The 27380-nt window shown below is 45.5% G+C and overlaps 1 protein-coding gene across 1 annotated transcript; it reads right to left on the bottom strand.

The window, feature by feature from the left end:
• Positions 1–40: 40 nt before the first annotated feature.
• On the bottom strand, positions 41–26624 carry LOC110499986 (lysine-specific demethylase 7B). Its single transcript, XM_021577079.3, has 16 exons — positions 26461–26624; positions 14094–14179; positions 13394–13511; positions 12995–13155; positions 11162–11303; positions 10644–10830; positions 9878–10040; positions 7722–7916; positions 7522–7613; positions 7167–7253; positions 6636–6878; positions 6096–6381; positions 3754–3848; positions 3494–3645; positions 2810–3189; positions 41–2678 (listed from the first exon to the last, which is right to left on the bottom strand). Exons 1-16 carry the CDS (start codon positions 26556–26558, stop codon positions 2590–2592), a joined length of 2574 nt encoding a protein of 857 aa, XP_021432754.3. The 5' UTR covers positions 26559–26624; the 3' UTR covers positions 41–2589.
• Positions 26625–27380: the final 756 nt, after the last annotated feature.

The raw sequence follows: 27380 nt of genomic DNA, 5'->3' as shown, positions 1-27380 counted from the left end.
ATTAGTTCTAGTCGTTTCCTGTAAAAAAAACAATAACCGCATCAGTTCATTTTTATATTTACAAGTCACTTTTGAAATGCTGAAACAGTCAATGCATTAAGTAACAGTGTCACAGTAAGCCAGTGTTTATGGTTCAAACCATCTGAAGGACTAATGCACAGAAGAAACATGGCCATTGATGGAAAAAAAATGCAAATAGATTTGCATGTAAGAGTTTACGGTAAACACTGTACAATGAGAGAACTGCTGCTAATAACAAACCCTGCCTGCAGGCTAGCTCTTGTGCTTATTATTACACAGTGGTGAGGACTTCAACATGCAATAAGAGTTAAGGTGGAAATGTCTGGCAATTGGATTCAACACTATTCTGTGGAGGGGAAGACATGAAAGTAGTGTGATCTTAGTCATTAGGTGAAATCTCATTAAGGGCTGAGCGATAGACCACAATTACACCAAGGTTTGGTGCACTGCAAGTTGAAATCATAGCACAGCTTTCAAGTCGGATACTGTTCAAAGGGTGCTATTAAAGTTACTTGGCGACTAAGTAAGTCGATGTCGTTTAGTGAAATACTCTGTAGACTAGAGAGAGAGGGTGTCTAAGGATGTCGGGACAAGCATTTAGCTCAACACGTACAAGTGGTGTTTGGGAGGGGGTCTGTCAAAAGGAAAATTGAATGTCTTGGATGTAGAGTTAAACTTGTTAAGTAGCTAGGCAGAGCTTGAGCATAGATGGTCATCTCCAAATAGAGATGATGACCATGTTGATTTCTTCAACTTGGTCAATTCAAAAGCACAACTGTTTAGTTAGATGAGAAAGAAGTGGAACAGGAGTCTGGTTGGAAGAACTTGCCTTAGTAGTGGACATAATGTAGCTGGTGATTAAATCAGAGGTCATATCTGTGGCATCATTCCCTGAGAGTGAATAACTACAATTCCAAAATCAAATCACACACTCACTTCAGCACCATATCATAGGAATCCCCCCCCCCCCTCTTCAAAATGTACTTTTCTTCAGATTAAATGGACCACCAAAGATTTGTTAGTCTACTTGACGTTGTCTATAGGGGTGGTAACCTTTTGGAGTCACAGTATTACCCATTCTCTTAACACAACCCCACTAACCTTTGCAAACCAGAAGAGATATAGGTTCAAATCAAGTTAAGAAACCCTACTTGGACAGAATAGAAGTGGAGAAAAAAAAAGTTTAGTTAGAAATTATCTTACTGACCTACACAACATATCATGCATGACCACATGAAGTCTAAAATGTCCACATATACAATAAGCATAAGAGAGAACAACAATAAACCCCTTTTGAAGAAAATTCAAGGTTTACGGCCAAAATATAATAAAATCATTATTCACCTCTCAATTAATAAATACATAATTCAGAATCCATAAAAATAACATAAAAATAACTTTAAAAAAAAAGTTGAAATAAATTAAGCAGGATATTGTACAAGTTGTTTTTCAACCAAGTAAACAACTTACACTATAAAACATTTCTTATTGAGGCAGCACTCTGTGTTAGTCTCCCTTTGACCATCAGAGGGCAGCACTGTGTTAGTCTCCCTTTGACCATCAGAGGGCAGCAAAATCATTTTGATTCTATATAGTGAAGTATGGCTTTCGTATGACCTAGCAAGCATTAAAGCATGTGAAATTCAAATAGAGAAACTTATGAACTAATGCAGACAGGTTAAAATGTCATTGTTTTAAACCTGATGGGTTTTTACCCCCCAAAAAAACAGTGCAATGATACATTCGGCAATCGTCTTTAAATAGATGAATGACAATGTATCAGGGAATGCTAACCAAGAGAGTGCTGCCTCAAAACTTCTCTCCTCAACGTCATTATTGCTGGTGTGATTGAGATAAGGGGAGTTGGGAGCATGGAGGACGTACAAACATTAAGCACCATTTTGAAAAAATTAGCTTAGCACTTTCTTCCCTCAGGGCCAAAAAGGACCCTGCTAGAGAGAGCCCTGACACGGCGCCAGGTGGGTCAATGCCAGTCTGTGGAAAGCCAGCGTGTCTATCCCAACTTCCATCTTGTCCTGGGTCTCATCCAGTTCATAGTGCTGCAGATATTCAAGGAAGGCAGCGCTGGGAGATGCAGATGGTGGGACATCACGCAGCCTTCATTGGCTTACGTGCGTCATTAACATTGGCTGAAGATTTGTCTTCAATGTTGCGATGTACTGTAGACCTCATTCCTACCTCATCCAGACATCTAACACTTCCCCACGGCACGTTAATGCCCACTGGAACTCTCTAAGTTTCCCTGAAGTTGAGTAATCAACATGCTTTTCCCCCCCTTCTTCTCCATTACGTTTTAGAGTGCTTGCAGTGAAGCTGTGCGCTTGATTGGTAGCTTGCTCATGTGAATCCAATACCCTGTGGTCCTAAGCATGCACAGTAAGCCTGTTCGTTTGTGTGTCTGACAACAACAAGTCTCTCAGATGGGCACTTTCCCCAGGCAGTGATTTCTCCAGGACAAAAAGGTGTCGACTAAATGTACAGAATAATCTGGATGTGAGGACAGGGGTCTGTTCCCCTCCTTTAGCTTTGCCTGTGGCCCTCAGAGCTCTATACAAAGACGCCATTGTGTCGGTTCATCTTCAGAATCTTCCCCAGTCTCTGCTTGGCCGTGGCCATTCCTTTCTTGGGCCGCTTGCCTGAAAAACAAAACCCAAAATGAATGGCTGACGTGCTGAATAAAGAGAGTTGTGTCACAGTAGCATCCAATCCCTGAGAACATGAACTAATTACAAGACAAATGGAAAGAATCAAATAGTTGGTTGCGTACCTTTCGTGGCCTGGTTGCTGACGGGAGGGGAGTTGGAGGCGTGTCTTTTGGAGGGGTGTAGAGGGGGAGACATTGAGGGATCACAGTACTGGTAGTTGTCAGCCTCTGGGCTGGCGTCTTGGCTCAGGGCCCCAAGGGAGAGGGGCCCCCGATTGTCCCAGGCCTCGCTGCTGCTGTTGCCCTGGCTGTCCATGGGGCTCTTGTCCCCCGCCACACGACGCTGGTGCTGCTCTCGGCGCTCCGGCGAGCCTTGGCTCGGGCTGGACCACCACGGCTCCTGGGAAGTGGGGGCCTCGTCTGACTTGGAGGGGCACAGCAGGCCAGCCATGGACAGCATGCCTTGAATGGCCTCCTCTGTGCTGGGTGAGGTAGGACGTTCTCTGCAGGGACACAGAAGAGTCAATCACAGGCCACCGCGCCAGACTCCACAAAAGCCAACTGTGGTTATCTTTACCACTCAAAAGGGAAGTTCTAAATATAATCTTTGTATGCATAATTGGCACATGCTTCGGTTTCAATTCCATCTCCATCGTTATGAGATTACCAAACCGATGGCGTGAACTTTTAGACATTTCTACAAGAAATCATCCCTTAATAAATAACTCAATTGCTAAAATATTTTTGTGATTCCAATAACAGGAGCTGTGTTTTAGCTCGCCCTCGCACAGCGGGTCAGACCACCACCTTTTGAGTGGCTTGTGTTTGTGCCGGAGGTTCAGGTCTGTTTGGTCCAGCTCTATGGTGTGCCCCGCAGCCCTCTGGGATGAGCCCCTCTCCTCATCATCATCATCATCACTCTGGGAGCTTCCTGAATCTTCCTCAGAAGAGGTGTTTTGCTGCAGAGAGGGAGAGAGACAAGAAACTGGTTGAGGGTTGATACACAACAGAGTTAAGTTCTTACTGACAAAACCACAGTGGGGGTAGACCGTGTTAATATCAGGTACCTGTGTGTTGGAATCACTGTCCGAGTCCATGTCCGACACATCGGAGTGTCCTGAGGCTTCTTCCCTGAGTTCAGTCTTAACCCTCTCAATACCCCCTGAGAAGGCAAACAGACATCATTAACCACAAATAATGGTAGGAACCATTCCCTCTCCGTGTCCAAGTCAACAGGTTACTAGACCTAGTCTGTGTCAAAAACATGACCCTTTAGAAAGCATGGTGTGTCTGGGACAATGAGGTCAATAAACTGACAAAGTTGAGTCAGATTATAAACCATACAACACATACACATACATATATATATATATATATATATATATATATATATATATATATATATATATATATATATATATATATATATATATATATATATATATATATATATATATATATATATATATATATATATATATATACATATATATATATACATATATATATATACATATATATATATATATATATATATATATATATATGTATATATATATATACATATATATATATACATATATATATATATATATATATATATATATATATATATATATATATATATATATATATATATATATATATATATATATATATATATATATATATATATACATATATATATACATATATATATATATATATATATATATATATATATATATACATATATATATATATATATATATATATATATATATGTATTCAGTCGTATTAAAAAGTTTGGGCATCCCTCTGAGGCTGCATAATAATTTACTCTGTCGTCACAGAAAATGATCACAGTGGCTTGCCATTCATTTTCTAATAAAAGCTGAGTACTGGGATATTGTCCAGACAAATATTTTTAGTGTAGCAATATTAAGTTGTATGAAATTAAATCAGATGTGAAAAATAAGCTATGCAAAAATGTGGGCACCCTTCTCATTCTGTTGATTTGAATACCTGTAACTACTTAGCACTGATTAATTGGAACACACAATTGGTTTGGTGAGCTCATTAACCCTTGAACTTCATAGACAAGTGCATCCAATCATGAGAAAAGGTATTTAAGGTGGCCAATTGCAAGTTGTTGTTCTCTTTGGCTCTCCCCTGAAGAGTGGCAACATGGGGGCCTCAAAACAACTCTCAAATGACCTGAAAACAAAGATTGTTCAACATTATGGTTTAGAGGAAGGCTACAAAAAGCTATCGCAGAGATTTAAGCTGTCAGTGTCCACTGTGAGGAACATAGTGAGGAAATGGAAGACCACAGTTCTTGTTAAGGTCAGAAGTGGCAGGCCAAGTAAAATATCAGAGAGGCGAAGGATGGTGAGAACGGTCAAAAACAGTCCACAGACCACCTCCACAGACCTACAACATCATCTTGCTGCAGATGGTGTCACTGTGCATCGTTCAACAACTCAGCGCACTTTGCACAAGGAGAAGCTGTATGGGTGAGTGATCTGGAAGAAGCCTTTTCTGCACACACGCCACAGAGTCGCTTGAGGTATGCAAATGCACATTTGGACAAGCCAGCTTCATTTTGGAATAAGGTGCTGTGGACTGATGAAACAAAGATTGAGTTATTTGGTCATAACAGGGGACGTTATGCACGGCGGCAAAAGAACACAGCGTTCCAAGAAAAACACTTGCTACCCACAGTAGAATTAGGTGGGGGTTCCATCATGCTGTGGGGCTGTGGGGCCAGTGCCTGTACTGGGAATCTTGTTAAAGTTGAGGGTCGCATGGATTCCACTCAATATCAACAGATTCTTAGGAATAATGTTGAAGAATCAGTCAAAGTTATGCCGGGGCTGGATATTTCAACAAGACAACGACCCAAAACACTGCTCAAAATCTACCTGGGCTTTATGCAGAGGAACAAGTACAATGTTCTGGAATGGCCATCCCAGTGGGATGATTTGAAGCGGGCTGTCCATGCTCGGCAACCCTCAAACCTTACTGGACTGGAGATGTTTTGTAAGGAGGAATGGTCCAAAATACCTTCATCCAGACACTCTGAGGCTATGGGAAGCGTCTAGAGGCTGTTATATTAGCATAAGGAGGCTCTACTAAATATTGATGTGATTTTTCTATTGGGGTGCCCAAATTTATGCACCTGTCTAATTTTGTTTTGATGCATATTGCACATTTTCTGTTAATCCAATAAATCTAATTTCACTACTGAAATATTACTGTGTCCATCAGTTATTTGATAGATCAAAATTAAATTGTTGATCCAAACACCCAATTATTTATAAATGGAAATCATGGAAATTGTCAGGGGTGCCCAAACTTTTTCATACGACTGTATATATATATATACATACATACATACATAGTGAATTGCTTCAGCATCATGACTTACTGAGGTGTCCTGGTTCCTCCTCTCCTCCCATAGTGCTGTGCTGCCGTTCCTGGTCTGACTCCGTCTTCATCTCCTCTCTGCTCTTCAGTTGGCCCACGGACGACCTCTCACTCCCCGCCTTCACTGGGCTGCTAGCCGTGCTACTACCTGGTCTCCTCGCGTCTCGGATGATCCGTCCGTTGTGCAGCGTGAGACGCAGGTGTGTGTCTGGGTTCTCAGCAGCAGCGGCAGAGGCGGTGGACACCATGTTGAACTTCCCATGCACCGGGGGACAGAAGGTAGGGTCCTGTGGTAGAGACAGAGTTATAGGACTCATTCAACACAGGTATCAGACTTTTCTATTGAATTGTATTACTTTGTCTAGTATGGGAACAGTATTGCTTTTTGTAGGAGTAATGCACGGAAAATACTAAATGTGGTTTATTGATTGATCTAATGATCATTTCCAATAATAACAACAAGGCATTTAAATATGACGTATGCCAGAGAGCGTGTGACATTCTAGTTTTACGTTGTGGGAGTTTGACCTGCTCCTCTCACCTCCTCCAGAGGGCCCACCTCCAGCCTCCTGAGCACCTCTCTGGTGTGCAGCTCCAGGATCTCCAGGTTAGAGGGAACCTTAGGGCCCTGCTCCTGCTGCTCCCGGAGCCTCCGGGCTGCCCGCCGCGCCTGACGGGCCGGGCACACCCTCTCCAGCGTGGAACGCGTGGCCAGACACTGGCCTCCACCGCTTCCCTGAGATTTCACTGGCTTGTTGGTGCCACCACTGCTGCCCTGGTCTTCCTGTTGGAACACACACACACACACACACAACACCATTAGAGGAGGGAGGGGTTTGAACACAACCTCAATCTTTAAATCTAATCTACGTCTCTGGACAAGGAAGCCGCAAGAGACAGATTGGCAGTTACAAATAAGGTGCAACAAATCCATCACGTCAGTGACATACTGCATGATCCTGAAAGATGGATTTGAAGCACTTCTCATACAGCCCCTCAGATCGAGTGCTCTTCCACCTACACAAAGGTGATGCTCCTCAGGCCCTCCATCCCCTGTGACCCCAGACCTTACCTCCAGGTAGCGGATTTCCTTGGTCAGCTCTTTAATGAGACGGTTGGGCCTGATATGGTCCGGGACCTCGCTGGTGGGCTCCGTAACCTGCAGTCACAATGTTCCACACACACAATTAAGGTGGAGTTGAACAGAGGCTGTGTTTCCACCACTGGCACAGTGTCATCAGATCTGAGGAAATCCACTATGACCCCCCCCCCCTCCCAACCCCCCATCATCAGAGCTCAGCTGGGAGATAAACTATTCAGTCTAGATATTCATCAACAGAGTCAGGTGCAGAATAGAGAAGGTGAAGCCAGTACCATCACCCAAAGATACAATGGAAAAATTACACATTTCATTCTGTGCCCCTCACCTCTCTCTTCAGCCAGGTTTTCAGTGGACTGATTAAAGATTTCACTCCCTCCACTAGATAGGTCTGGGGCGGGCAGTTGTCTTCTCGCAACTCTGAGAAAGAGAACAAAGGCATTATATTTGTTATGATGCATGCAAAATAAAATGTAAAAAGCCAATAAATATATTGTAGTATCATGTGGATTTTACAGCTTCACTCACCTTTCAGGGTCTCCAGCAGGTTCTTGGCCACATACCAGCAGATAGCCTCAAAGTAGGGAAACTTGAAGAGGTCTGGAGTCTTCAGACGACGCTCCATCTCGTAACACCTGAGCTGCATGCCAATGTTGAGGTTGTGGAGGAAGTTGCCTCCGAACGCCATGCAATCCTGAGAGGTGAGGACGGCATGGATCCATCCTGCAGAGGGCAGCACACACAAACACACAGTCAATGTTTGACTCACTGACTGGTAATACATGGACACTGGCTAGGTGTTGTATTCGTCAAACGGCAGCCAAGCATCGATCATCATGTCACCAGAATAAGACCCTCGATATTCATTGGAAAGGAGCATCAAGCTCATCACCTTGCACTTTCACCCCCCTGTGAAGTTCATAAGTTGTATCCTAATAAACTGCATGGTTTCATGAGTCGTAGTGGGAGGACCACACACCATGTCATCGCGTGACTCCAAGTTTACTTCAATATGATGGTTATTATATCAATATATGCACACAAAGGCAGTTCCATCGCATAGTTCATTTTATCGACATCTTGTCCAGCGTATTTTGTTTTGACGACAATTGGAAAGTTTACAGACAAATGTTGTATTTCTGTCAGGTCTGTCGTCACATTCCCTCTCCGACATCTACTTTACTGGCATAAAAAGGTTGAATATAAACCTGGTATGTGACACACAAACACCAACCTGATAAAAACTGACACACACACACAGTTGGCACACAAACTGACCTGACAACACAAACATACAGGGTCATATCAGGCCTGCCTGACCTGGTCAAGATAAAGCAGGGCTCTTTATACCTCCGGAGAGAACAGAAAGCAGAGGCAGTGGTGACGCAGCACTGATACGGCAGGCACTGACGCGGTTACAGGGTTACCGCGGTTGAGCGGCCTTAACCCCCTGGAAAAGATACAGCTGAAGCCCTGGTCATGATTAGTCTTAACCTTTACTCAAGGTATACAACTTTGGGAGCATTTCCTTCTTGTTCCTATGGGAGTATTGACACAAATGTATGGATACCCTGAACTTGTGAAAAGTCTGTTGAGTTGCACACGATTGCTGTTCTGAACCGATGACATATCCTGTATAGTTTTACATCATCCTCAGGTGATCTCCACAGGCAAAAAAAAACATGGAACCCTGTGATCTACAAATGTAATACGACCCCCCCCCCATCAGGTAAGCTTATGGAAGGATCCTTGTGGTGACAACGGAGATGGTGAGATGGGGTTAAATCACTAAAGGACATGAGTGAAACCCCTCTAAAAGCCATCTGGAGTTAATGAGGAGAACAAGGAGCATGTGTTAACCATGAGGTTCTGCTTACTGCGGTCGCCCGTTCACGGCTCTCTAGACGTGTCACGTCATCAAGACATGGGGTGGAATGTGAGAGGTGAATTACAAGTCACATGTTATATATAGCAGAGGCTTGGCTGAGGATAAAGTAGGCCTAAGAGCTTCTAATATGGTCGCTTTCACGACATTACTGGTGCTGTTGTTCCATTAGGGAACTTCCTATTGTGTTACGACAATATAGACGGGTGTGTCTAGGCTGTGGCTGAGCAAAGATTCCTTTTCCAAATTCACTTGGCAATGACATGTCATCAGTGTTTAAAAAAAGGGAGTCATTTTCCAGGCAGGCACCCTGGGAAACTAGACTGTTTTTGTTTTTTGAGGATATAGACAGGTTTCTCTACGGAGGGGCAGACAAGACTACCAGATAGTCTATTTATACATCACCAAAAGCAGGCGTGTGAGGTATTTAAGGACACAGTGGAAAAGGTCTTTTAAGGACACTGTCTAATTCCAGAGGGGTTTCTGTGTCACACGCTCACAGGGCCAGTCTACATCGTCAGTGGTAACCCCTCTTCATCTACACTTTCGTTCCAGGAACACAAGCCTAATGTAAGCTGTTTAGCTCTTCAGGAAAACTAAACACATGGCCTGTTACAAGAGAAGGCAGTGGAGGCTGCTGAGGGGAGGACTGCTCATAATGTCTGGAATGGAGCAAATGGGATGGTATCAAACACATGGTTTCCATGTATTTGATACCATTCCACCTGTTCCGCTCCAGCTGTTACCACGAGCCCGGCCTCCCCACTTAAAGGTACCACCAGCCTCCTGTGACACACACCTGTGGGGATGAGCAGCGTGGTTCCTTGCTGCACGACACACTTGTAGCACTTGTCCACCTTGTCCCCGAAGAACACCTCACTCTGGTTGGGGGAGGAGCTCCACGCCTCGTATAGTGCAAGGTTGGCCTGGGTCGGCTTGATCATGTAGAATATCTTCTCACCCTGGAAACACAGAGAGTAGAGAGAGTTAACGAGAGTTCATTAAAAAATAAACATTTTAACCCAAAAAACATCAGAATGTGACTAGAAAATTAGAAGCACTCAGATGCCTGCAAAGACGTTTCATTTCAGAGACACACAGATGTGTTTGACTTTCACACCAGGGGATTTTTTTCTTCCTGTTTTTCACAAGCTGAGCTGCACATTGCTTCTATAGCGAAGGAGAGTGCTTGCCTGCCAGCCTGGTGATGTCACCATGAACACAAAGCCCAGTTTGTGATTAGCAGCGGTTGGTTACTTTGTTGCCGTTGGAGGGATCATTTATTACCACGGCGGGGACAGAATTCCCCCTGGAACTTCCTCCAGGGTACCAATCAGACTAGATTGCTCTAAATAGCTCCCCCATGTACAAACATACTTGATTAAATGTCAGCGCGCATTACAAGTGGTGAGAGGAATGCCAAAGAGCGAGCCAGGCCAGCGATTTATCACCAAATAATGTTGTGGACACAGTTGATTTCATTGACTTGCCAAACTGCACTCAGCTCACTGCTAGGATTTGATAGTTACATGTCCTACATGGACACTAGGCTAACACCCACTCACCCAGAGAACGTGGTACCACACAGAGGTGCCGCCGAAGTCGATGTGGAAGTCAGTGTAGCTGTTCTTAACCCCCATGAGGCAGTACTTCTGGACAAAGGGCTTGGGGAAGAAGGAGTCATCTGGCCAGTAGTTCTCCACCCAGGACATGTTCTGAGCTACGTCAGGTACCACCACCTGATCTGCCATCCTGGGGGGGAGAGAGTGAGCGGTAAGAGGGGTATGGCTACTTAAGAGGGTCAAAATCACAGTAAAAAGTGCTGAAATTGACTAAATAATGAGATCATTGATAATAAGTAGTTTGATCACTTTTGTCATGAGCTGTACATAATGTATTGTTGAATGTTTGTGTTCATTCTTGTTTTTCTCTTGTGAATCATGAAGAACTTGACAGCAGTCTGTGGATGCTCTTGGTTTCTGTTTGCGTGTCTTGTAAATAGCATTAATTTAAAATGGATACATTTTAAATGGAGAGAGAGTCAGCAATGGATTATTAGAAGTAGAACCAAATTACAGCTTACTTGGTATCAGAGAACTCCAGGCTGATAACGTTGAGCACCTTGGGCCGATGAGGCTTGTAGTAATACTTAATAAACTCTTTCAGCTTCATCTTGCTGTCTGCTTGCCTGGCCACGTCGATGACGTCAATGACTTTGTCACCGCCTGTGGACGACAAGAGAATGATGACCAAGCCGTCATATAGTGGAGCAGACAGCAAAACGTGGTATCAGTCTGCCCATGGAATCACCATCATTTTGTGTCTACAGTTTAACAGTTTAACCATTCAGCCAGATATAATACATCTGGTTAAGAGAAAGGACCATTCCTACTGAAGTGACAGACACCAGGGATAACCATTTTAAATGGGAGTCAGTGGGCGAGGGGATCTGAACTCTGAAGCTCTCTGGCATTTCCATGTCTCTGTGCAACTCCTAAGGGAGATACCGGCACAGCCAATACACCATAGGAGTGGGGGGCGGGGGGTGAGGGCCAGACAATCTGTCCAGTCCATATGAGTCCCAGAGGTGGAGACTGGGGAAGGGGCCACTGTCTTTAATGGGTGTGAGGGTAAAAACCCACAAGCACTCACACAGCTGGGAGGCAGTGAATCAAACGACACAGTGAAAGCCGGGGAGAGAGAGGGCCCGGAAACGGGGGCCTGTCGGCAGTGTGGGGACAGGACAGCTGGTGCTTGTGTGATCCTCCCACCACCAACCCACACACCCCTAATGTTCCCCAACCCCCTATACACCACACACACAGCGGGTCCAGCTGGCCAGCATCTGATGACAGTGAACAGCTGGAGTTAGGGTAGCTAGCCAAACAGAGAGAGTTCTGTCAGTACCAGCCAACAAGTCCAAAACAGACCATAGTAAATACTCCACACTACACCTTTATATTGGCTGGTAGCACATGGTCAAACTATTCCTGTGTTTTAAGCAATGCACCGACACCTGGCATTCACTCCAGCTAGACCCTGTAGGGTGCTTCCAGACACCAACCTTTCACATGATATTTAGACTGAAAACTTCACCTACCCCCAACGAGGAACAACATTAAGTACTGGGAGGTGACAAATGCCAGGAGGTTTATCCTAAGCTGTCCGACCATAGTCTAGGCTTGGGTAACCCCAGGAGACAGCAGGTTCCAGGCCCCCATTGTGTCCCAACTGTAAGGAGGTAGGTAACCTGATCCTGCTTGTGTTCTGTCTCCACCCAGTCACAACACCTGTGCTGCTTCTCATCAGAGCAGCTTAATGCTCAACGGAGCATGGCAGAGGGTGGAATATGAACTTCCATGATAAAACACAAGCAGCTTTGGGTTGCGTTGGGCATCCAGTCAGTCCAGATAGCTGTGGGTTAGTAATGGGCTTGTAATAGGAGCCTTGTGGTACCAGGCCTTTCTATTCTATAGAGAGCAGAGGTGGTCATGTTGGGGGCTGAGGAAGACCTGCCCTCCCCTCCCGTAGGGGTTATTCAGCCTTTGGGAGATGATTGATAAAGGGGCTAAATACCCTCTGAACCTGGCAACACTCTGAACCTGGCAACCTGTTTGACGGACAGATGGCGTCCGCTCAACGTTAGGCGCTCATTATCTGACAGAGAATGCATTCATTGTTTTGAAATATAATATAATGAAAAGCTAATAGGTGCAGGTCACATATGTCCCATCAAATAGGCATCACGTGCAGTAGACGGGTTGGTGATCAGTCTTAGTTGTGCTACATGCTAAATGTCTGCCCTACTACCCCACTTATTTACTTAGAGAAAATCTAGCCCAGGGTGCTTGAGCATGCCCACAACCCCCCCCCCACACACACACACACAGTATACACTCTCACTCTATGTCCTTACCGACAACTTGCTCCACATCTTTGACAGAGAAGGATGGTTGAGGCAGCCTGAGTCCCAGTCCCTCTATGTTGGACACAGCGATGGGGTACTGCCAGCCGTGACTTTCCAGGTACCTCTGGGTCACCTGCTCCCCAGGCATCCACTGCAGGATCTCATCCCCACTGCAACACACACACACAGAGACAATGGTTAGTGGCTAATTCCTGTTGATATGTTCTATGTAAATACCCAATGAGAGAAATTAAGAACATAATACATGTTAAGTATTGTGACTAAAACAAAGATCAGTCTTGTTCATAGAAACACGACTGCTGAGGAAACGTGCGTTTGCTGTGCAGGTGTGAGAGTGGGTCTAGCTTGGCATCAGAGTCCTTGGTGGTAGGTGTTCTGGGCTCCTACCTGGCAAAGGTCCTGTTCTGGAGTTCCTTGACAAACACAGAGGTGCCAGCCTGCACTGGCTTGGTGCCATCGTCCTGCTCGGTGTAGTCATGCCTGTGCCAGTTGTTGCGCTTTTTCACTGCAAGAGGAGAAACGCAGAACATCAGACTCACAAAACGCCACAGCCTTCACTGGCCATGAAAACGATAACTATAGCCAGTGACAGACCTGAGACAAATTATTACTGTATTCAATTTTCTTCCCTTAAACCAACAGAGCCTTGTGAATTATGGATAGTCATTAGTCTTGATAATATATTTTCCCCGTTCATCCCCGAGCAGAGAGGCCAAGGTGAGGGCTAGGACCCATTTAAGTCAAAAGATTACAGCTCCATTCAATTAGCCTGTTAATGTCTGGCCCCGGGCTCTCAGGGGTCAGGCTCCTCTAAATCAGACTGGAGACTATGCTGCTCTCCTGGGGACAGTCCATCAGCCATGAAGGGAGAAAGAGGGGGAGGGATGGAAAAAAAGAGGAAGAGTGAACAGGCACGGGGGACGGAACAAATAGAGAGAGATAAAGAGAGAGAGCGATAAAGAGAGATGGTAGTAAAAACAGATAGGAGAGAAAAGAGATGGAAAGAGACCGACTGAGGAAGAGAAGACAGAGAAAAAGACAGGATGGACAGACAGCGACACACACAAAAACAGACTGGAATACTGACTCAAGGAGGGTCCGTGTTGGGGTTCACAGTTAGGACAGTGGTAAACGTCAATATCCACCGCATGGTGCTCCTCCACCTGGACACAGCTGTGGGGAGACAGGAGACATCACATTACTGTCAGTATATACACAATTGAAGTCGGAAGTTTACACCTTAAATACATTCAAACTCCGTTTCACAATTCCTGACATTTAATCCCCGTTTTAGGTCAGTTAGGATCATCACTTTATTTTAAGAATGTGAAATGTCAGAATAATAGGAGAGAATTATTTATTTAAACTTTTATTTTTTTCATCACATTCCCAGTGGGTCAGAAGTTTACATCCATTCAATTAGTATTTGGTAGCATTGCCTATAAATTGTTTCACTTGGGTCAAACATTTCAGGTAGCCTTCCACAAGCTTCCCACAATAAGTTGGGTGAATTTTGGCCCATTCCTCCTGACAGAGCTGGTGTAACTGAGTCAGATTTGTAGGCCTCTTTGCTTGTGCAGGCTTTTTCAGTTCTGCCCACAAATTTTCTATCAGATTGAGGTCAGGGCTTTGTGATGGCCACTCCAATACCTTGACGTTGTTGTCCGTAAGCCATTTTGCCTCAACTTTGGAAGTAGTGTCCATTTCAAATTGTCCATTTGCAACCAAGCTTTAACTTCTTAACTGATGTCTTGAGATGTTGCTTCAATATATCCACATCATTTTCCTGCCTCATGATGCCATCTATTTTGTGAAGTGCACCAGTCCCTCCTGCAGCAAAGCACCCCCACAACACGATGCTGCCACCCCCGTGCTTCACGGTTGGGATGGTGTTCTTCAGCTTGCAAACCTCCCCCTTTTTCCTCCAAACATAACAATGCCATTCTGGCCAAACAGTTCTGTTTTTGTTTCATCAGACCGGATAACATTTCTCCAAAAAGTACGATCTTTGTCCCCATGTGCAGTTGCAAAACCGTCATCTGGCTTTTTTAATGGCGGTTTTGGATCAGTGGCTTCTTCCTTGCCGAGTCGCCTTTCAGGTTGTCGATATAGGACTTGTTTTACTGTGGATATAGATACTTTTGTACCTGTTTTCTCCAGCATCTTCACAAGGTCCTTTGCTGTTGTTCTGGGACTGATTTGCACTTTTTGCACCAAAGTACGTTCATCTCTAGGAGACAGAATGCATCTCCTTCCCGAGCGGTATGACGGCTGCGTGGTCCCATGATGTTTATACTTGCATACTATTGTTTGTACAGATGAACCTGGTACCTTCAGGCATTTGGAAATTGCTCCCAAGGATGAACCAGATGATTTGTGGAGGTCTACAATGTTTTTTCTGAGGTCTTGGCTGATTTATTTTGATTTTCCCATGATGTCAAGCAAAGAGGCACTGAGTTTGAAGGTAGGCCTTGAAATACATCCACAGGTACACCTCCAATTGACCTGAATGATGTCAATTAGCCTATCAGAAGCTTTGACATAATTTTCTGGAATTTTCCAAGCTGTTTAAAGGCACAGTCAACTTAGTGTATGTAAACTTCTGACCCACTGGAATTGTGATACAGTGAATTATAAGTTAAATAATCTGTCAGTACACAATTGTTGGAAAAATGACTTGTGTCATGCACAAAGTAGATGTCCTAACCGACTTGCCAAAACTATAGTTTGTTAACAAGAAATTTGTGGAGTGGTTGAAAAACATGTTTTAATGACTCCAACCTAAGTGTATGTAAACATCCGACTTCAATTGTTAAAGAGACAGACAGGACCATGATAGCCTGGTCCCAATATTTGGCGTCACATTGACCATAGAGGTTGGCAAGTCACTACAAACAAATCTGGGACCAGGCTAGCGCCATGGTGTTTTCACTTTCAGATCCAATAAATCAACTGACGGGACAGAAGACTGTTCTCTCCAGGATCATAACACCAGAGAAGCTGTTGTGGAAACAGGCTCTCTCTCACTGATATCTCCATCCATGGTTTCAGGGCCCATGCTCTGGAGAGTTTGAGGGTTTGAGAGGGTTTTGTACACCATAGAGTCAGCCCACTGCATGAAATACTTTGGGAAATGGGGTCACATACAAGTTTCTCTCACTGGGTCATCCGTTGGAGACTTGACTTGAGACTTACGAGACAGAAAAGATATCATGGTTTTGCTAAACTGACACCCTGTTCTGACAGTCTGTGTGGCTGTGGATAGTGATGTATAGGAGGAGCAGAGAGAGGCCAAAGAGAGGTTAGAGGTAAACATAGAGCCAGAAACACTACAGTGGTGTTGTATATGAGGAGCAGGGAGAGGTTAGAGGTAAACATAGAGCCAGAAACACTACAGAGTGGTGTTGTGTATGAGGAGCAGGGAGAGGTTAGAGGTAAACATAGAGCCAGAAACACTACAGTGGTGTTGTATATGAGGAGCAGGGAGAGGTTAGAGGTAAACATAGAGCCAGAAACACTACAGAGTGGTGTTGTGTATGAGGAGCAGGGAGAGGTTAGAGGTAAACATAGAGCCATAAACACTACAGAGTGGTGTTGTGTATGAGGAGCAGGGAGAGGTTAGAGGTAAACATAGAGCCAGAAACACTACTACAGAGTGGTGTTGTGTATGAGGAGCAGGGAGAGGTTAGAGGTAAACATAGAGCCAGAAACACTACAGTGGTGTTGTGTATGAGGAGCAGGGAGAGGTTAGAGGTAAACATAGAGCCAGAAACACTACTACAGAGTGGTGTTGTGTATGAGGAGCAGGGAGAGGTTAGAGGTAAACATAGAGCCAGAAACACTACAGTGGTGTTGTATATGAGGAGCAGGGAGAGGTTAGAGGTAAACACAGAACCAGAAACACTACAGTGGTGTTGTGTATGAGGAGCAGGGAGAGGTTAGAGGTAAACATAGAGCCAGAAACACTACAGAGTGGTGTTGTGTATGAGGAGCAGGGAGAGGTTAGAGGTAAACATAGAGCCAGAAACACTACTACAGAGTGGTGTTGTGTATGAGGAGCAGGGAGAGGTTAGAGGTAAACATAGAGCCAGAAACACTACAGAGTGGTGTTGTGTATGAGGAGCAGGGAGAGGTTAGAGGTAAACACAGAACCAGAAACACTACAGTGGTGTTGTGTATGAGGAGCAGGGAGAGGTTAGAGGTAAACATAGAGCCAGAAACACTAGAGTGGTGTTGTGTATGAGGAGTAGGGAGAGGTTAGAGGTAAACACAGAACCAGAAACACTACAGGGTGGTGTTGTGTATGAGGAGCAGGGAGAGGTTAGAGGTAAACATAGAGCCAGAAACACTTCAGAGTGGTGTTGTGTATGAGGAGCAGGGAGAGGTTAGAGGTAAACACAGAGCCAGAAACACTACAGAGTGGTGTTGTGTATGAGGAGCAGGGAGAGGTTAGAGGTAAACATAGAGCCAGAAACACTACAGGGTGGTGTTGTGTATGAGGAGCAGGGAGAGGTTAGAGGTAAACATAGAGCCAGAAACACTACAGAGTGGTGTTGTGTATGAGGAGCAGGGAGAGGTTAGAGGTAAACACAGAGCCAGAAACACTACAGAGTGGTGTTGTGTATGAGGAGCAGGGAGAGGTTAGAGGTAAACATAGAGCCAGAAACACTACAGAGTGGTGTTGTGTATGAGGAGCAGGGAGAGGTTAGAGGTAAACACAGAGCCAGAAACACTACAGAGTGGTGTTGTGTATGAGGAGCAGGGAGAGGTTAGAGGTAAACATAGAGCCAGAAACACTACAGGGTGGTGTTGTGTATGAGGAGCAGGGAGAGGTTAGAGGTAAACATAGAGCCAGAAACACTACTACAGAGTGGTGTTGTGTATGAGGAGCAGGGAGAGGTTAGAGGTAAACACAGAACCAGAAACACTACAGAGTGGTGTTGTGTATGAGGAGCAGGGAGAGGTTAGAGGTAAACACAGAACCAGAAACACTACAGGGTGGTGTTGTGTATGAGGAGCAGGGAGAGGTTAGAGGTAAACACAGAACCAGAAACACTACAGAGTGGTGTTGTGTATGAGGAGCAGGGAGAGGTTAGAGGTAAACACAGAGCCAGAAACACTACAGTGGTGTTGTGTATGAGGAGCAGGGAGAGGTTAGAGGTAAACATAGAGCCAGAAACACTACAGGGTGGTGTTGTGTATGAGGAGCAGGGAGAGGTTAGAGGTAAACACAGAACCAGAAACACTACAGTGGTGTTGTGTATGAGGAGCAGGGAGAGGTTAGAGGTAAACACAGAACCAGAAACACTACAGGGTGGTGTTGTGTATGAGGAGCAGGGAGAGGTTAGAGGTAAACACAGAACCAGAAACACTACAGAGTGGTGTTGTGTATGAGGAGCAGGGAGAGGTTAGAGGTAAACACAGAACCAGAAACACTACAGAGTGGTGTTGTGTATGAGGAGCAGGGAGAGGTTAGAGGTAAACATAGAGCCAGAAACACTACAGGGTAGTGTACGTGGCAGACGACCTCGGGTGACCTTTTGGTCCCCCATTTTTTTTTTTAAGAGGTATGAAAAGTCAAGCAACCTTGAAGTTGGGAGGCGATCAGTTTTACTTGTCTGGGGGACAGTGGCGTTCGGGCAAGGAATTAGTTAGTTAGGGCAAGCCTTAACAATAACCTCTAGACCACTCTGGGCCAGACCTTTCCCATTAGCTCAACCATGTGTTTGTCTCAGTATCACACAGAACTGCAACAGTGTCGACGTCACTCAAACCCCTACACCACCAAACCCCCGACCGCCCCACAACAGCCAGACCACAGGCAGCAACACACACATTCCTCTGGTGCATACCAACGCTCTGTTCCATAAGAGAACGCTGAATAACACACAGAACCCTGTGAATAGGCTCTGAGTGTTGCCGTTATGCATGGATGCCCACCGATGCATGGAACGGGGGAGAAAAACAGCAGGCAACATTTGTGTCACTGGGGTATGGGAGGAATCTAAGACAGCACTTTTAAAAGAGCTTCTTCTCAAGTAAACAAAAAGATAAATCGTCTAAGCTAAACTTTAGTTTCAGCTGACAAGAGCATAAAGAGACAGATGTGGACTCATATCTTTTGCTGCTCTGACATGGATATTATGTAGCAGAAAACACAAAGGGATTATTTCTTCATAGTGACAATCTGTTCTCTTGTAAAAATACAAACAAACTGAGTTTCTCTAGTAGCTAGTTTAAGAGGCTTGAGAGTTCATGAAGATGGCAAACAACTCTATGAACTTTACGCAATTCCGCCTTTTCCCCGCTCTGCAGTCTTCCTCTCATTCAAATCTCCCTGCTCTGTGACTGGTCTTCAGTGGGTACATTTAAATGAGTTTGGAGGTCCTGCTCTCTGAAGTTGGGAGTGACAAACAGTGGAATTCCTTTCAGTGTGAAAACAGAAAACACTGGGGACTTGCTTAGGGCGGTAAATGACAGCCATTAAAGTTCCAGCTCCCTCCCTCAGGTTCCCGGAGTTAGCCTGGAGGCTAGGAGCTGTGTGAAGAGCCTGGGGGCTAGGAGCTGTGTGAAGAGCCTGGAGGCTAGGAGCTGTGTGAAGAGCCTGGAGGCTAGGAGCTGTGTGAAGAGCCTGGAGGCTAGGAGCTGTGTGAAGAGCCTGGCGGCTAGGAGCTGTGTGAAGAGCCTGGGGGCTAGGAGCTGTGTGAAGAGCCTGGGGGCTAGGAGCTGTGTGAAGAGCCTGGGGGCTAGGAGCTGTGTGAAGAGCCTGGGGGCTAGGAGCTGTGTGAAGAGCCTGGGGGCTAGGAGCTGTGTGAAGAGCCTGGGGGCTAGGAGCTGTGTGAAGAGCCTGGGGGCTAGGAGCTGTGTGAAGAGCCTGGAGGCTAGGAGCTGTGTGAAGAGCCTGGAGGCTAGGAGCTGTTTGAAGAGCCTGGAGGCTAGGAGCTGTGTGAAGAGCCTGGCGGCTAGGAGCTGTGTGAAGAGCCTGGGGGCTAGGAGCTGTGTGAAGAGCCTGGGGGCTAGGAGCTGTGTGAAGAGCCTGGGGGCTAGGAGCTGTGTGAAGAGCCTGGGGGCTAGGAGCTGTGTGAAGAGCCTGGGGGCTAGGAGCTGTGTGAAGAGCCTGGGGGCTAGGAGCTGAGTGAAGAGCCTGGGGGCTAGGAGCTGTGTGAAGAGCCTGGAGGCTAGGAGCTGTGTGAAGAGCCTGGGGGCTAGGAGCTGTGTGAAGAGCCTGGGGGCTAGGAGCTGTGTGAAGAGCCTGGAGGCTAGGAGCTGTGTGAAGAGCCTGGGGGCTAGGAGCTGTGTGAAGAGCCTGGGGGCTAGGAGCTGTGTGAAGAGCCTGGGGGCTAGGAGCTGTGTGAAGATGTAGTAACGGTTTCAATAGCAGATAATGATACTATTTTCACAGAGGGCCTGTCTAGGAGTGGACACAGTTCTCACCAGCCACCATCAGCGTTGATCAGAGTGGAAATTGCAGGAAATTGTAAAGGGAAACAAAGGCCAGCAGCAAACAGCGTCACACTTGAACTTTCTCTGGTGGTGTGTTGTTGCTTGTTAAGTCTCCTTAGCAATGGTGTTGTTGTTCAGCAGAATATTGATAGACAGCAGCTATCAGACTACGCCTGATTTTAGGTAGGGATAAGTGTCATATATTTTTTTTATTGTAACATTTCTTGGGTACTTTTTACCCCTTTTTCGTGGTATCCAATTGGTAGTTACAGTCTTGTCCCATCGCTGCAACTCCCGTACGGACTCAGGAGTGGTTGAACGTCGAGAGCCATGCGTCCTCCGAAACACGACCCTGCCAAGCCACACTGCTTCTTGACACACAGCTCGCTTAACCCGGAAGCCAGCCGCACCAATGTGCCAGAGGAAACACTGTCCAACTGGCGACTGTGTTAGCGTGTATGTGCCCGGCCCGCCCTCCCCAAACCCGGACAATTGTGCACCGCCTCATGGGTCTCCTGGTCTGGGCCAGCTGCGATACAGCCCAGGATTGAACCCGGATCTATAGTAAAGCCTCTAGCACTGCGATGCAGTGCCTTAGTGGTCTCCCGAGTGGCACAGCATTCTGAATTTTTCCTGGTCAGGTCATCGGAAAAAACTCTGGGCCACATTTACAGAAGATACAATGCTATAAACTCCTTCAGTGTCCTAACCCTACAGAGTGGCCTCCACAGTCCACCTCCAAAGTCCACCTCCACTCACTTCCTACGTCAGCAGGCAAGATGAGCTACAATGCAGCAGTGGGCTGGAATCTTGGCTCCTGAGTCCTGAGGTTGCTTAATGGCCTTGCTGGGGAGACTAGAATGAGTCACCGCGCCAATTACGTCACCCCGAGCCTGACATGAATTCTCCTGCTTGTCTGTCGGGTTAGGACATGCTAGAGCGAGCGCGACAGAGTGAGCGTGTGGCTGTGGGATTGAGCCGGGCCAAGCTGACCTCCTACACCTCCTCTGCCTGGTCATCTTGTGTAACACCCGCGCGGGCCGGCACGAGGGGCAAGCAGGGCACTGTGCCACCAGACTGATGCGGTTTCTTCCTTTGCTCAGTTATGACGTTGGGGGAGTCACTTGGAAACTGGAGGGCTGGGGAGTGTTGATGATGCAACTTGTGTAGCTACTTATCCTTGACTCCTCGAACTAAATCAATCTCACTCTTTAAAAACTACTGAGGCTGCCCCATCGAAGACAACAAAACTATACATCTGACTTCATTTAAGAGCTGTGTGGAAGACAAAACTTTGGTATTTAGTGTATAGTAATAAATCAAGTGACATCAGCCCTGGGGGAAATAAAGCCCAATATGGGTCTGTGTGTGTCTGTCACTGTCTCACCACTATCCCAGAAACAATGCCAGCCCCCTGCCAAGGGTGGGCAGACACCAGCCTAGCAGCATGAGGTCAAACCACAGAGATAAATTGAGGACTCATCTTTTTCTCTGTGCCATTAAAGAATCTGTAACAGCATGGGCAGCACCATTGAGGCTTTCTTCTTTTTCATTGGCTGATTGCGCCCAACTCATAGGAATCCACACCCAGTTGACTACTTTAAAATGGTGGAAGCCCTCAATGGCAAAGTCCATGCTAAAATGGGTTATATATCATGATGAGTTCTCCATCTATGGGTCAAACATCCTGTCCTGAATCAGGAGAGCTGTCAACTCTCCCACCACCATCAGCTCTTATCCCTCTACATCCTCTGTTGTGGAGCTGCCTGCCTTCCTGTGTGACTGGGGTTATTCATTAGTCTATGTACTGTGAGGGCTTCATTGTGTCTCAATGATCAGCCGAGACACACAAAGGGTTGTAGGCGGGCTCAACCATTACGTTAAGCACTTAATAACCCCCCTGCATAGGGCTCCAACCCGCCTACATTAGAGAACTGGCAGATAGCTAATGGATAATGGGGGAGAGGATGGGAGATGGGGAGGGGTGAGGGCAGTTAAACACACCTGCCTGGGTTCATTTAGACCCAAAGGGCACCTGACTCCTGCCTTTCCAAAGACTAGGATCCAAGTGGGCATAAAATCAGACCATTTGAACCCTCACTGAGAAAAGGAAAGGATACCCATCATATCAATGGAGTAGAATGCACTGATGAAGGGCCTTCGTACACAACAACCTCTCTCCACCATTAACCCACATCACTAAGCTTCTACAGACAGCTTAGGGTAGAAGGACTTCTCTGTAGGCAGCTGGAAAACAAAAGAGGATTGCTGCTTTGTTGTTTATGGGACATTGCAGTCCCCCGGGGAAGGAGTGGAACAACTTCATTGTTTATGGTGCAGGTTGCATTGCCTTGAGCGGAGTCGTTTCTTCTAAGGCGGTGGGGGACTGGGTTTGTGTCTTCTCACACATGCTCTCAACATAGGCCTACGTCTTTTAGTGAGCCTCATACACCTAGGCCATACACCTAGGCCTTCATAGTACACCCTCAGTCTCTGCCTCTCCCACTAGATCTGTCAACTAGAGGTTGACCGATTAATCGGAATGGCCGATTAATTAGGGCCGATATCAAGTTTTCATAACAATGGAAATCGGTTTGGCCGTTTTTTTTATACACCTTTATTTAAGTTAAGAACACATTCTTAACGGCCTAGGAACGGTGGGTTAACTGCCTTGTTCAGGGGCAGAACGACAGATTTTTACCTTGTCAGCTCGGGGATTCAATCTTGCAACCTTACAGTTAACTAGTCCAACGCTCTAACCACCTGATTACATTGCACTCCACGAGGAGCCTGCCTGTTACACGAATGCAGTAAGCCAAGGTAAGTTGCTAGCTAGCATTAAACGTATCTTATAAAAAACAATCATAATCACTAGTTATAACTACATATGGTTGATGATATTACTAGTTTATCTAGCGTGTCCTGCGTTGCATATAATCGATGCAGTGCGTGTTTGCGAAAAAGGACTGTCGTTACTCCAATGTGTACCGAACCATAAACATCAATGCCTTTCTTAAAATCAATACACAGAAGTATATATTTTTAAACCTGCATATTTAGCTAAAAGAAATCCAGGTTAGCAGGCAATATTAACCAGGTGAAATTGTGTCTCTTGCGTTCATTGCACGCGGAGTCAGTGTATATGCAACAGTTTGGGCCGCCTAATTTGCCAGAGTTTTACGTAATTATGACATAACATTGAAGATTGTGCAATGTAACAGGAATATTTAGACTTATGGATGCCACCCGTTAGATAAAATACGGAATGGTTCCGTATTTCACTGAAAGAATAAACGTCTTGTTTTCAAGATGATAGTTTCTGGATTCGACCATATTAATGACCTTAGGCTCGTATTTCTGTGTGTTGATTATGTTTATTATATGTATTTTTTTTTTTCTTTTTTCGGCCGAATAATCGGTATCAGCTTTTTTTTGGTCTTCCAATAATCGGTATCGGTGTTGAAAAAATCATAATCGGTCAACCTCTACTGTCAACGCATGATTACCCTGCCTGACAAACTGGATTGGTCCTTAGTGCAGCAGAGCTGACTCTTCTAATATTCAAGCATGATATGTAGGCAAAGTAGATGTCAATCAGGCAGTGATGCAACTTGCCATGCTACTTTTCAGAGGGTTTCTGTCAGAGTGATAAAAGGAATGCAATCAGCTAAGTGTGGTTATCCTTAGTAAAATCCTACTTTCAACTCCTCATTGTATTTCCAAGAGATCAAAACATTGGTCCATTCTCCCCATCAGCTGCAGAATAAGTCTGAAGCCAAGTTCGCCCTTGCTTCATCATCATAAGCAAACCAACTAATATACCGTGACTCTAAACGACTGGAAATCAATACATGATGCTGTTGACCTCCTAATCAGCATGGATCAATCTGAGAGTAATGTCATTGGCATACCCCAGAGACAAAGACCCCACAGAGTCCCACTAATGAATGTAAACATGACACTAACCATCATCTGAGGTCTGAGTCACACACACACAAAAAAACAAGCTCTCCCACAAATTCAAATTCCCTCACAACATTAAGGAGGAGGACAGGGGGAGAGCATCCATCTCTCTTCAGACTTTTCCCCTGGCTGAGAGTGTAGCACATAATGTTGGATGGTACATTGAAGCTGCCTCTGTGGAGCGACCATCAATCATTCCCATGTCCCATCCAGTCTCTGCTGTCTCACCACTACTACAGACTATACCAGAACCAGACATGAACTGGGAGTTACACCCACGCAGCCTGGAGAGACGCAGGTCTGTGGGCTGCAACGTGAACCACTGATGCCATACAGGGTTTGTTGTCGTTCGTAATGCAATGTCTCAGCAGAGTGCCATCTCCATAGTCTCAGCAGAAGCATCCGCAGCACAGGCCTGCTCAGTGGATGTGAGGCTCTTTCACTGCACAGGCCCTATGCACATGCCTGTAGTGTACAGTGTGTTAGGCCATTAGGAAACTATCAGGGCATTCTTTCTGTCTTCTGCCCCCTACCTGGTCCATAGTCTACACCTTATAAACAACACAGAACACTCTGGTTGGCTCCTCTGCCTAGTTCCGTTTGGGAGCCGTAAGCCATACTGGTGTATCCAGGGTTCAGTCACTGGTGAGAGAAAATAGATGCCCTCCCGGCCAGGCAGCTAGACACAACCCCGGCTCACTTGGGGAAGTATGGTGGTGTGCCGACAAGCGGGCAACAGGATTCCGGTGCAGGCATGGCAGCTTCTCTGTTTTCCACTACGTTTGCATACCATCCACAGCCAGAGGCATGCCATGTCCTTCTGGCGAGCCTGATGGGAAAGAATGGTAGAGAACCCTCTGGTTTTGGAGCAGAGCAGTGTGTACATGTGTTTTTAGTCAATGGGGAAGCGCCAAAGTTTGTTCCTCTTCTTTTGGCACATGACAGACTGAGTCTTCCCTGGCTCAGGCATCCCATCATTCTGGGCGTTGAGTTCTTGGCAGTCTACAGAGTGTAGTTACGCAATAGCTTTGCAATTTCCACACACGCAAACTGCTATTGTAGTCATATTAGTTGTCTTTAATTTTCTCCTCAATACTCCTTTCTTCCACTAGGGGTATAACACATGTGCCCATTTTCGATGAAAGGGGGATTTAAATACCCCAACCTCGAGCTGTCAATCAAAAGCCCACAAATAACAACAGTCATATTTTCTCACCTTAGGTTTTTGGCCACTAACAAACGAGGTCACTAACTCAAATAGTAGTATTTGTGTAGTTCACCCCTAAAAATGTTGATCGTGCAAGAGGTCACTTGGCTAGTGAAGTGATGCCACCAATGTGCAAGAGATTGATGTTCCTTTTCAATCGAATTCACAAAAGCCCGTGGCCTAAATTCTCACCTAGGAAGGTCCAGGGTCAGGTCAGGCTGTCACAAGCACCAACATAGTCTGATTATTCAGGCTGTAACACACAATTATTGTATATTAGAGGCTGATTAAGCAAACTAGCATTAACCCAACTCATTAACCCAACTCAATAGTAAAGGATTCAAATCAGAACCCACGCCTTTACTCGATTACCAGGCAAGTTTATTCTCAACTCAATTGGATAGGCGAAGCCTATAGGCTTCTTTCAACAGACCAAATGTTTAAAGGGCTGGCTTTGATCACTGAGATTGACAACTCGTCACACACAAGCTTAGCTGGCTAGCTAACGGTGGCAAACTAGTAACGTTTGTCAAAAGAAATTAGCCTAACTGCTGTCGGCTAAGATCACGTTCAAACCTCCAACACACTATTAATATCCCAATAAGTAGAGTAAAATATGAACTCACAATATGTATAATGGAAATAAAACACACTGGCTCGGTTTACTATTTTGTAAAGTTTAGCTAGATCGAGGTGCCAATAGAGTGAGACCAGAGAAGACCCCGTTACACACAAATAGCAGTCACAACGGCATGACAATCCTCGCTTACTCCCAAGCACCTGCTGTTAGTTTAGTCGGTTAAATCGATTGCATGTGTCAAGGAATGTGTCATCGCCATACCTGCCATGAAACCAGTCGTTACAGAGGTCGCATTCGATCATAAACCGGCTCACATCGTAAGACTGCCGGCAGACACAGTACAGCGGGGCCGCCGCCATCTTCCTACTGTCCCCAAACAACGCAGGAATAAAGTGGGGCGGGGAATTGGTTGGGTGCGCGGAAAGAGTCGAGGGGAAACCCGATCATTTGCGAAATAAAGCATGGGAAAGCCATTGGGGCAAGCCTATCTCTGACGTCAATTTCCAAATTATTTATTTCCATCTGGTTACTCAGTGTAATAGCAAATACCTATACTTATAACATTGTGAATGATGTAAATAGTTTTTTATTTTATTTAACTCGACAGTAATCATTGACCTATAAACAACAGTGATATGATGCAAACTGACACAACTCGGTCAAAGTGCCCAAGGCTGCACTCAGCAGGAAAAGCACTGCCATTGGTTTGGACTCATATGGCCTGGTTCAGAATACAGGAAGCGTGATCAACACAACAAAATGCTCTCCCTGCCTGGTATTTCTCACGGAGCGTGTCTGACGTGCTCTACGTGCTTTGTGGGCAGGGAATAGCAATAGGACTGCCGACCCGTTTGATCTGTGTGAGCTGACAGTGCCCATCCCCCCCATAAACCCATCTGTGCAGCTCTGCATAGTCAAGTAGGCTTAATGCATGCAGGGCATGCGGCACTGTGACTGCACCTATGGAAACATGCAGTTATTTGCTGACTTTGGCATGTGCCTACTACTGTTTTTATACTAGAAAACCATTTATGAAGCCCTCCTAAGGAGAGACAATGATGCTATTTAGCAGTTGATATTTCATAAACATGCCAATAATTGTCGGATTTTAACATGTGTAAGTGTAACTGAGTTTGGATGTTTAAATAGCCTTGCTACAACTTGATTTTAGGGTGTTAAGG

The sequence above is a fragment of the Oncorhynchus mykiss genome, chromosome 21 (assembly GCF_057628025.1).
Source record: "Oncorhynchus mykiss isolate SJ-2025 chromosome 21, ASM5762802v1, whole genome shotgun sequence".
Classification (NCBI taxonomy): Eukaryota; Metazoa; Chordata; class Actinopteri; order Salmoniformes; family Salmonidae; genus Oncorhynchus; species Oncorhynchus mykiss.
The sequence above is the reverse complement of the archived record's forward strand: the minus strand, read 5'-3'. Positions and strand labels throughout refer to the sequence as shown.

Excerpts from the sequence above, each read along its gene's own strand:
- LOC110499986 (XM_021577079.3), bottom strand. The coding sequence starts at position 26,558 with ATGGCGGCGGCCCCGCTGTACTGTGTCTGCCGGCAGTCTTACGATGTG. Across the intron at positions 7,254-7,521 it reads AAACCTGGCTGAAGAGAGAG|GTTACGGAGCCCACCAGCGA; the intron begins GTGAGGGGCACA and ends TTGTGACTGCAG. Across the intron at positions 3,646-3,753 it reads ACAGTGATTCCAACACACAG|CAAAACACCTCTTCTGAGGA; the intron begins GTACCTGATATT and ends CCCTCTCTGCAG.